At 34.6% G+C, this 12078-nt stretch overlaps 1 protein-coding gene across 3 annotated transcripts in view; it reads left to right on the plus strand.

Annotated features, from left to right (window-relative positions):
* The window catches only part of HERC4 (HECT and RLD domain containing E3 ubiquitin protein ligase 4), a 108389-nt gene that overhangs the window by 79879 nt on the left and 16432 nt on the right, over window positions 1-12078 (plus strand). For 2 of the 3 annotated variants that reach the window (XM_081157960.1, XM_081157959.1), the window contains 3 exons: window positions 6360-6458; window positions 8470-8637; window positions 8867-9010. In XM_081157960.1, coding sequence (XP_081014086.1) covers window positions 6360-6458; window positions 8470-8637; window positions 8867-9010 — 411 coding nt within the window. Of the gene's footprint in view, window positions 1-3988; window positions 4013-6359; window positions 6459-8469; window positions 8638-8866; window positions 9011-12078 lie in introns of all 3 variants that reach the window. The other variant, XM_081157958.1, reaches the window with a different exon arrangement.

The following is a 12078-nucleotide window of genomic DNA, read 5'->3' on the forward strand; positions in this document are numbered from 1 at the left end:
TTTTGGTGTACAGGGTGGTGCTCCAACTAGCTGATCCTCCGGTCAGGGCTTCATGCAGTTTTGACTTAATCCTCCTGTTCCTGCTGGTGACTACACATCTTTGTTTAAGTTTGCTTTTCAAGACTCTGATCTCAACGTAGGAAGCTCTTTTTTTATTTGGATTTCTTTTGCTTTTTATCTTATTTTTCTCCCTCTCTTGACAAAATAAAGGGGCACATGGATTCTCTCTTTCTGCTTACCTTCTGCTATTTTATGATTTTTCTCTCTACTTTCTAGGTACTGTTCTCAGTTATACATTGCTTTATCCTCTTATAAAAATACCTTAGTGGCACCTGGCCGGGCGTGGCTCAGTGGTTGAGCGTCGACCTAGGGTCCAGGCAATCGGGGCTCGATTCCCAGTCAGGGTACATGCCTGGGTTGCGGGCTTGCAGCCAATCAATGACTCTCATCATTGATGTTTTTCTCTCTCTCTCTCTCTGAAATCAATAAAGACATATTTTAAAAAAACACAAAAACAAACCTTAGTGGTTACTAAACTCTTTGCTCTTTTCTCTTTTCCTTACACTTTCAGCTGCTCTACATGCATATCATCAATATATATCTAGTAAATTTTGACTAAAAATAAAGTATAGAAAATTCTATACTGGGTCTGTGCCTGTTTGAATTACTATAAGATTCAAGTTAAGCATTTTTTAAAAATGAATATTCATTTATTTTTAAGAACTGTGTATACCTATGAAGGACTTGTCAGATATAGGTAGGTAAATTAAGATATTTGGTAAATAGGTGAAATTTTTTATAGTCTTTGATATTACATTTTGTACATGTGTATATTTTTAAGTCAGGTGTCTTATTTATTCATTATAAATTGTGCTGTGCATATAAATCATCACTGTATTTGTTCTGTGGAGTTAAGTTGTACTTCAGCTGTGGACAATGCTAGCTTGTAACATGAATGTTCACCAGCAGACTAGGAAAATAGCTGGGGAGAGACCAGCTTTGGGGAGATACGACAGTACTTAACTTCCTGGGTCTGAGTTTCTTCCTCGTTAAATAAAAAGAAGAAATTAAAGTGCATTTGTGCTCCCTTGCAGCTAAAATATTTCCCAGAAAAGTTTGCTATTTTTAAAGCTCCCAGTCTTTTTTAATGGCATTAATAATTTGCAGACTCTTGGACTGATTCCTTATGCATTGGCTTATCAAATCATATTTGTGTATTTTCCATTTGCTTCATTTTTTTAAAAGTACCTTTTTATTTCTGTTTAGCCACCCAGACCTTTCATATTTATTTGAATTACTTCATTAGCTTCGGTATCTTCTCTTTGTACCTTCTCGGAATAATCCTATGTTATGCCCTTAAATCAAGACGGCACCAGCCATGGTATAGTGTTTTGCCGTAAGTAATTATTTGAAACTAAAACATGCCAACGAGCTGCATCTTTCTTGACTGGAACCATTATAAACCATTGGTGTTAAAAGCCTTGGTGAAGTCTGCTTTAGACCATGAAACTTTTGAGCATTCCTTCAGGCCTTTCTCACTCTAGCTTCTAGGACTTTGAGTAACTAAAATTTGGCCTTCCTTGACTCAATTTCAGGGCCCCCACTCTAAAAACAGTCAAAAGTTAGTGCTTGAGTATGTGGATTTGGAGTCAGTAGAAGGTCATGCATTGAATGATTGTTGAATTTTTAGCAGTAGACCTTTAGTTGACTTTACATGTTTTGTAATATCCTGCCCCCAGCTCCCAAACTACTTTGTTTTCCTTTTAAATTTCCCTTGGAAATACTACTTTGACTGAATTAGATTTGCAACTAACGTAACAACTACCTTGCAGCTGTTTTCCAGAAGAGTTCATCCTTGCTCTTTAAACATTGACTTTTTAAAATGATTGAGCTTTTGTCTAAGATACTAAACCCTTAATTGAAATGTCTAATAATGATTTTGATCTGGTTGTCCCTTCTGTGCCTCTGAGATAAATCCTTTTGCTTGATATCTAATAGTCTCTCTTAAGTTTTCCATGTCTCATTTTTTATATTCCTACCAGTTCATATCTCTTTACAATCAGACTTACGTTTTGCTTTGGTGTGATTTAGTCCCCAGTGCATAATGATATGCATAGCACCTTTATTTATCTGTAGCAATAAAAATAGTGCATATATATTAATGTTTTATTATTTACTTAAGAATAAAATCCATCTCCTGGCATATACTTGGTATTTAGTATAGTTATCAAGCAGGCCATAGGTCATCCAAAAACATTGAAAGATGTTTCTTTGCTTATTCAAACTTTCTTAGTAGTAATAACACTTAAAATGTCCCACGGGATATACTATAAAAAGATTTCAGATATTCCTGTTAATTTGCCTTCAAATTACACTGAGTGTAATCTAAAAGGCTTTTTCTGCAGAACAGCAGCCAGGTGCAGTCTTGTTAACACTGCCAGTAGGGGCACTTATGTAGTGATAACTTGATACTCTGAATTTTTTGAAAGAAACTTATCAGTAACTTTCTCAGAATAGGATTTGTATAGTCATATTTTGATTATGCTTGTACTGCTTTGGCTTTATTTAGCACACTGTTGTGAGAGAACCCTAAGTCTTTGCTAATATCTTAAAGCCCTCAAGGCATTTGAGAATTTAGCCAACTGTGGAGTGAGAGGTAACTGTTCACACAAGACTACCCTCACTTCTGATACCAACTGCAAGTTGTTGAGGGGTCCCCAAACCACTCTCAGGTTCAATAATTTTCTACAAGTCTTCACAGAAGTCACTGAAAACTATTATGCTGACATTTACAGTTTATTACAGGCAAGGGATACAGATTAAAAATCATCCAAGGGAACAGGCATAGGTGGAGTCTGGGAAAGGTACAAAGGCAGAGCTCTGTTTTCTTCTCCCTTTAGTCATGGACAAGTTATTTCCCAGCATTTATGTGTGACAATACTCACCAGGGGTTCCAACCAAGGAAGTTCACCAGAGCCTTGGTGCCCAGAACTTTTATTGAGGCTCAGTCACATACTGCCCATGCAGGTGACCTTTAGTCTCAAGCCCTTCTGGAGGCAGAACTGATAATCACGTGGTCCAGTGCCCCCAGGTAAACAAAGACAATCCTTTCAGGAGACATTCCAAACATCTGCACATCACCTCCCAGTACCTGAGGACAAAGTCAGACCTCTCTTTGGATAAGATTAATTCCTCACTATACAAAGTACCACCTGCAAATTTAGTAACATATTTTTGGAGATTCTAGCTCTTCATATGAATCTATACCCTGAACATATGTGGAATCTTTTTCTGCAAGAAAGTATACATTTCTGTTCAAGGAAGTGGTAAGCTTTCATGATAATTTCCATTGTTATTTCCTTCATAAATATCTTTTTCTCCATTTCTTCTTTCTACTTGTCAATCCTTGTACCCCGTCTTGTACTTTCTTTTTTAAGCTAATTTAGTGTTAAAGAACCCTTACTTAATATACCTATGTTTCACTGGTTATTTCTGAAAAGTAAAAACAACATATGGCTTATTTTTCTCACTTTGTTCCCCTGTAGCATTTTACTCTACTAAATACCTTTAAATATCTTTGTCAGGATTAACCAGGTGTTGAAGTTTGAGGAATATTTTCTCCATTTCCCAGGTAGAAAAACTGAGCCCTGTAACTATTTCTTCAAGACTAAATTAAGCTAGGATTAGTTTTCCTGTTCTACCTAAATTCTGCAAATGGGGTGCTTAGTTGCTGAAACCAAATTTTATTATATTCAAGCCTCAATAATTTTATGATCACAAGGTACCTGAAACAAAGGTGTTACATTTATAGATATATAAGGTACATGTGGGAAGGGTAAGTTTTGTTGTAGATGTATTTTTGTCTACTTCATTAATTCTGTATTCTTCTGTAGCAAAATATATGAAATGCTACTTTGAATAGAAATAGTTAAATTTGGACACTAACATTGCTCTTTCCTCATTGTTACATTCTGCACTGCTGTCTTAGGATGTCAACCATGGATTAACTGAGGTAAGTTTGTTGTAATAGTCTCATGTTCGGAGTAAAATATACTCTGGTTTGTCTTAAGTGATAGGAGAGCCAAAGTTTCCTCGTGTGTGTGACTTTAAAATATATATACATATTTATAAAAATGAATTTTTAGAAATTGTCCTGTATAGAATTTCAGAGGAATTTTATGAAGAAAATTAAAACTGGCCCAGCCAGTTTGGCTCAGTGGATTGAGCATCGATCCATGCACCAAGAGGTCACTGGTTCTGTTCCTGGTCAGGGCACGTGCCTGGATGGTGGGCTCGATCCTCAATAGGGGACGTGCAGGAGGCAGCCCATCAGTGTATCTCTCTCTCTCTCCTTCTCCCTTTCTGTCAAAAACAGAAGAAAGAACATTACAAGTTCTGTTTTAATGTTACACCTGTCTGATTCCTATCAACAAGAATTGCTTAAAATTAGTCCCTGTCCTCCTAAGTCTTCCAGCATAAAATTTAATGTCTTTAGAATATAAAAAAGCAAACTTTTAAAATTTGACAAATGCCTATACAATGAGTCAGAAAATATTTTATATTAGAGAAGTAAAATGATCTTTCATTTTAAAACTAATATACTCGAAATGGTCATAAAATCAAATAAACTTTCAGCATGATCATCTTCCTCACTTTGTTTTACATCATCAGCAATCCTAAACCTACCTTTTTAACCCTTGGGAATGTTACAGAACTTCTTTTATAGTCCTGTTATAAGCTAGATTTTGTTGTGTTGTTTTGCTTTTCCCCACTTGAACCAATAAAGCATTTAGAGTTCACTTTAAATTATAGGCCTAACATTGTTCGCTTCCCGTCCTCAGATAGAAGCAGCACAGAAAGTTATCAAATATAGTTGTAGAGCCAAAGGGAACTTTAGGAATCATCTCCATCTTTTGGAATTTCAGAATAGTAAAATGACTTTCCACCATTAATAGCTAGTTAGTGACACAAATACAGAATGGAGGTAAAAAAAAAAAAAAATTCATATGAAATATAGTGAAGAATAATTAATTTACTGTAAAAATACAATTCAGGTGTTGTCTTACATGTTGAGGACAAAGAGTGGATATTCTATATTGGTTGGGCACTACGGGATTATTTTGGTTTTTGTGGCCATAGTTAAGAGAACATTAGACAAATTAAAATACATTTAAAAGAAGGCAGTTATGATGATGAAGAGCTGAAAACCATATTTTCAGAATGATTGAGAAAACTGGGAGTGTTTAGTGTGGGGAAAAAAGACATCTTAGGGAAGGAGCATGAGGACTTGAAATATTTAAACCACATATACTTCCCTGCAGAGGCAAAATGAAGACTGAAATACAAAACAAAGTGATGGACAGTGATGGACAGAAGTACAGATTCAGACCAACATAAAGAACTTGCTAAGCCCTTAAAAAGAAGTGGGTTGTTCCTGCTGTATTGAGTGCTCCCTGGGAGCCTTAGCCAGCCCTCTCCTGGGGTGGGCACCGAAGTGGTGCTTGTTGGGCCTACGGTCGGAACCGTTCTCATCCAACTCCCGAGTCCGTGACTGCAGCTCATAGCTTTCATTCTTCCGAACTGTTAAAACATTTAATAGTCCATTACTGCATTACCTGCAAGGATAAATAATTATGTATAAGATGACTAACATGATATAATAGGTATAATAGATCAGTCCTACCAGTTTTAAAGGTTGACAGAGCATAATAATACTGGTGGTGCTTATTTTGTATGTTGAATGAACAGATGGTTAGGCTCATTAATGGTAGCACCCTAATTGCTTGCAGTAAATATCTCTTAAATGAATAAATAAGCAGATTGCTTTATCATTGGCCTCTGTTGCTAGAGTAGCCCTGGCTTTTATGAACTAAGTACTGTGTTTATTTGGAGGTCCCTAATTTTAGAATAAATTTGCAATCTACTTCACTGAAACTTGGAGTTAATATGTTAAGCAAAAGATACTTGTAATTTATGTTTTTGTGGACACTCAAGAATAATTCCCTCCTGATACTGGGAATTGAGTTTATCACTAAAAATTCTATATAGGCATACCTAGTTTTATTGAACTTTATTATGCTTCACAGATGTTGTGGTTTTTACAAATTGAAGGCAATAGCCTCTACCAGCAAAAAGATTATGACTTGCTTTATTGCAGTGGTCAGGAACTGAACCTGTGGTATTTCCGAGGTATGCCTGTGTTGGGAAGTAAGCAACATGTTTTATTTATAATTCCTGAATGACACACAATGAATAAACCAAGAATGTGATCAACTTTACAAGAAGTGACAGTACCTACGAGAAATATAATCACAATCACAAACCAATTTGTACTAATAAGTTAATTTTTTTTTTTCCAGTTGGCAGATATCCCTGTTACAATCTGCACATATCCATTTGTATTTGATGCCCAAGCAAAAACTACTCTGTTACAAACAGATGCAGTCTTACAGATGCAGGTAAAATATTATATAATATGTACTAATCTGATTTGAGAGTGGTTTTTGGATTGTTTTTATGTAGTTTTTAAAAAGTAAATATTTGGGCCCAGCTGGTGTGGACCAGTGGTTGAGTGTCAGCCCATGAACCAAGAGGTCACTGTTCAATTCCCACCCAGGGCACATGCCCGGGTTTCTGGCTCAATTCCCCAGTAGGGAGCGTGCAGGAGGCAGCCCGTCAATGTTGTTTCTTATCGAGGCTTCTATCTCTCTCTCCCTCTCCCTTCCTCTCTCTCTAAAAATCAATAAAAACGCACTAAAAAAAATTTTTTTAAGTAAATATTTGAAACTTGCTTATAATCAATCATCTTTGGGACATTTTATACCTGTGTGGTCTTTTGCAGAGTGCCTTTGGTACTTGTAAAGATGACTATTCCATGTGACATGTATCTTCTTATGAGGGCTACTTAAATATGTTTAAATGAAAATAAAATAATTTAACCTTTAATCATTATACAAGGTGTCCCAAAAATATGTATACATACTTTTTTCTGATAGCTCAATTGATGTTTCTTTCTTTTCAGATTTAACCCATTGGAATTAATAATTATTCAAGTGTGTATACTGTTTTTGGGACACCCTGTATATCTAAAAAATGGTATAAGCCTCTTTCATTACAGAAATAAGCACTCTTCATAAATAATTTTACTAGTTTACTTGATAAAATGTTGGTTTGTTTCAAGTCTTGCTTCATTATGTATCCCCTATTTATATACTTGGTAAGAGAGGGAGGTGACTAGAGGTGAAATGATGTTAAAGTAGAATGCATTTGATCACCTGTTAGGAGGAGGGTTATGAAATTTCCTTGAAGAAAGTTTTAGTAAAAAATATTTTTCTAAGTTTGGTTGTCTCCTCCTCCTCCTCCCTCTCCCTTCTCCCCCAACTCCCTCTGTTTTATGTTAAGCATTCCTTTATAATGAGGATTTTAAAAATTAGTTTACATTATGACTTTGAAGGGCTGTAGTAGGTTTGCTTTATCATTTGAACCTGTAAATAAAAAAGGTTTTGAGTTTTTCTCTCTGGTATAGAATATCTAACTGTAGAGACTGAAAACTAAGAAAAGAATAAGAAGAGACCTTGGGCATTTAATATTCTAAAAATGCTTTAAAAAATTAATCCTTTCCCCCAGTGTTGATAGCTGTTTTCATTCCTTTAAAATTAATGCATTTGGTATTCTAAATCCCTCTGGATATTTAAATAATAGATCCTAGGGGGGATTTTAGAGATGTGCTTATTTCCATTTTCATCAACAGAAAAAAATAGGTATTTTGTAGGGTTCTATACTAACAGCTCATAAAACAGTTTTTTTGTTTGTTTTGTTTTGGCAGCCCTTGTTAAATCAATAAGTTAATCGGTGCATTTAATATAGGATATTCCATTTTAGAACAAGAACAGGGAAAACCATGGGAAGAGAACAAAGGCTTTAAATGGTAAAAGCCAAATGCTTGCTTTGTGAGCACATAGGGTGGTTTTATTTTTTATTTTTTTAAATTTATCTTTATTGTTGAAAGTACTATAGATGTCCCCTTTTTTCCCCTCATTGACCCCTTCTACCCCGCCCCCACCCCAGGCCTTCACCACACTATTGTCTGTGTCTGGGTTATTATTCATTTATGCATATAAATTCTTTGGTTAATCTCTATTTCAATGCATTCCTTTTTTACCTCACTCTTCGTCCCAGTTCTCTTTTGAGAAACAGCAGTGTTCAGATTTATCGGTATTACAGTTCCATGCTTGCTTAATGGTATCATTAGTTATACATTAATGTAAAATTTTCAAAAGCATACTCTTTATACTCAAAACACAGTTTATTAAACTCTTATACTAGATACTGTGTTAGATGCTATATAAATTCAGTAGTATAGGAATTGTTCTAGGGGTTAGAGAATATCTAACAGGTAGAGATTGGTGTATTTAGTCACAGTAGCGTCTTTGTACATTGCTATTAAAATTTTAATCTTCTGTCTTCCAGATGGCTATTGACCAGGCCCACAGACAGAATGTCTCCTCTCTTTTTCTCCCAGTGATCGAATCTGTGAATCCCTGCCTAATTCTAGTGGTACGTAGAGAAAATATTGTAGGAGATGCAATGGAAGTCCTTAGGAAAACAAAGAATATAGACTACAAAAAGCCGCTCAAGGTAATTTGACTTTTTTCCATTGTATAATTGGGATTTTTATTCAGAAAATATGCTTAAAGTTTTCCTATTTGTTTTTAGTGTATCTTCGAAACTTCATAAAGTTATATCCTTAAAAATTTTTTTAAACTGTTAATTGCTGAGCATTTTTCTGTAATCAGTAATATGTTATAAGATCTCCAGAATATACTTTCATTTCTTTACATTCAGTGTTTACATTATGCTCTCTTAGGTTATATTTGTTGGAGAAGATGCTGTTGATGCAGGAGGGGTACGCAAAGAATTTTTCTTGCTCATCATGAGGGAATTATTGGATCCTAAATATGGCATGTTTAGGTATTATGAAGATTCCAGACTCATTTGGTTTTCTGATAAGGTAAAAAACCCAACCATCTAAATTATTTCTGTGTATATACCTATGTATGTATACCTGTATGTATCAAGTGAACTCAGTAAATAAGAGTTATCACTGGATTCCTAACATATTTGATTCAGAAATCGGCTGTGTTGAAATTTGAAAAATCATAAACTTTGGACTCAGAGTCATCAAAACACGTTAATGCTTACCACACATTTCAAATTAGCAAAATAATTTGAAAATGATGACCATTCCTTCTGCTGATTTAGATTTGAGGATTGAATAATAATTACCAGATTAACTTTATCATTAGGGATCCTTGATTTCTCTACCTTTATCATTTAGGGCAGAGGTAACTATTCAGCAAACTATAGTCCATGAGCTAAGTTCTTTCCAGCACATGGTTTTGTAAATAAAGCCAAGGTTTCGGCTTCAATCCCTGGTCAGACACATATAAAAATCAATCAATGAATGCATAAATAAGTGGAAAAACAAATCGATGTTCTCTCTCTCCTCCACCCTCTCTCTTCCTCTCTCTCTAAAAATAAAAATAAAGTGAGTCATATCTCTTTTTTTCTTGGTTATTCTAGTTAAAGGTTTGTCAATTTTGTTGCTCTTTTAAAAGAATCAGCTTTTGTTTTTATTGCTTCTGTGTATTGTTGTTTTAATTCTCTATTTCTTTTATCTTCACTTTAATCTTTATTACAGTCGTCCCTCAGTATCTAAGGAAGATTGGTTCCAGGACCTCCCTCGAGTGCCATAACGTGTGGACGCTTAAATCCCTTATATAAAATGGTGTAGATCAGTCAGTGCATACTATCAGCCCTCTGCATCCACAGATTTCTAGTCACAGATAAAAATTACTGTTTCAATCTGGGTTAGATGCAAAACCCTCAGATACAGAGAGCCAACTGAATTTTCTCCCTCTGCTACCTTTGGGTTTAGTTTTTGCTTTTCTTTTTGTGATTCTGTGGATAAATTTTTCTCCAAATAGTGCTTTCTCTGCATCCAATAAGTTTTTGTATGTTGTATTTTCATTTTAAGTAGTCTCTAAAGTATTTTCTGATTTCCCTTGTGATACCTTCTTTGACCCATTTGTTGTTTAAGGGTGTTGTTTAATTTTCACAGTCTTTGTGAATTTTTCATATTTCTGTTATTGATTTCTAATTTCATTCCATTATAGTCTTATATTTTTAAATGATTTTAGCCTTTATAAATATATTGAGACTATTGTGACCTAACATATGACCTGTCCTGGAAAGTGTTCTATGTCTAGCTATTAGATCTAATTGACTTATAGTGTTAAGTCCTCCTATTTCCTTATTGATTTTTTGATTGTTCTATCCCTTACTGGAAGTAGGGTATTAAAGCCCCCAACTATTATTTTAGAACTGTATTTTTCCCTTCAATTCTGTCAGTTTTTGCTTTATATATCTTGAAGCTATATAGTAACATATATATTTGTATGTAAATGTATCTTCTTGATGAATTGACACTTTTATCAATATATGTCTTTTTTTTGTCTCTTGTAACAATATTTGACTTAAAAGTCTTGTTTTTACTCAGCTATCTTTTGGTTAATATATTTTTCCAAACTTTTACTTTCAACCTAGTTGTGTCTTAAAGCGAGGCTGTAGACAGCATATAGTTGAATCATGGTTTGTTTTCTTTTGTAAACCCATTCTGCCAGTCTCTGCTTTTTTATTGCAAAATTTAATTCATTTACATTTAATGTCATTTAGATAAGGAAGCACTTCTGCCATTTTGCTATCTTTTTTCTTTACTGCCTCTTTTTTGGTGTTTAATTGATATTTTTTCTAGTGTATTGTTTTGATTTCCTTCTCATTTCCTTTTCTATATATATTTCTGTTATTTTCTTAGTAGTTGCTCTGAGGGTTACAATTAACATCTTGACTTTATAGCAATCTAGTTTGAATTAATACCAACTTAATAATATATAGAAACTCTGCTCCTAGAACAGCTGTCTGTCTTTCCCACTTTGTTATCTTTACAACTTACAGCTTTATACATTGTAAGCCCATTAATATAGAATAATTAGTTTATGCATTTGGATTTTGTTTTGTTTTTAAAATATATCTTTATTGATTTCAGAGAGGGGGAAGGAGAGGAAGAGAGAGAAACATCAATGATGAGAGAGTCATCATTGATTGGCTGCCTCCTGCATGCCCCTGACTGGGAATTGAACCACAATCGCCTGGATCCTAGGTTGATGCTCAACAGCTGAGCCACTCCTGGCCAGGCTGCATTTGTTTTTTTTTTAAACCATATAGGGGGAAAAGAGGAGTTATAAATTAAAAATACAATAATATTATATTAACTTTTGTATCTACCTTTATAGCTACCTTATCAGAGTTCTTTATTTTTTTGTATGGCTTTAAGTTACTATGTAGCACTCTTTCCTTTCAGCCTACACACTTCAGCATTTCTTGTAGGGAAGGTCTAATAGAAAAAAATTGCCTCAGTTTTTATCTGAGATTTCCTGGACATAGAATTCTTATTTGCCAGTTTTTTCTTTTGGCCCTTTAAATAGTAATTCCACTGCCTTTTGGAATGCATGGATTCTGATGAGAAATTAGCTGTTAATCTCATTGAGAAGCCCTACCATGTGATGAGTTGCTTCTCTTTTGCTGCTTTCAATATTCTTTTCATAATTGGCTTTCAACACTTTGATTATAAATGTGCTTGGGTGTGGATCTCGAGTTTGTCATGCTTGGAGATTGTTGAGCTTCTTGGATATTAGATTTATGTCTTCTATCAAATTTGGGAAGTGTTCCACCATTTTTTCAAATATTTTTCTACCTCTTTCTCTCCTCTCCTGGAACTCTACTATTTCTGTGATGGTACACTTGATGGTGCCCCACAGATCCCTTAGGCTCTGCTCATTTTCTTCATTCTTTTTTATGCTGTTATTTTTGAAAGTAGATAATTTCTATCTCTTTATTGATGCTCCCTGTTTTATGAGATATTGTTATCCTGCTTTTCTTTAGTTTTTTGTTCTGTTTTTGTTTGTTTATGGTTCTTTAGCTCTTTGAACATATTTAAGACAGTTAATTTAAATCTTCATC

Source organism: Miniopterus schreibersii, assembly GCF_964146895.1.
Source record: "Miniopterus schreibersii genome assembly, chromosome: 14".
NCBI lineage: Eukaryota > Metazoa > Chordata > Mammalia > Chiroptera > Miniopteridae > Miniopterus > Miniopterus schreibersii.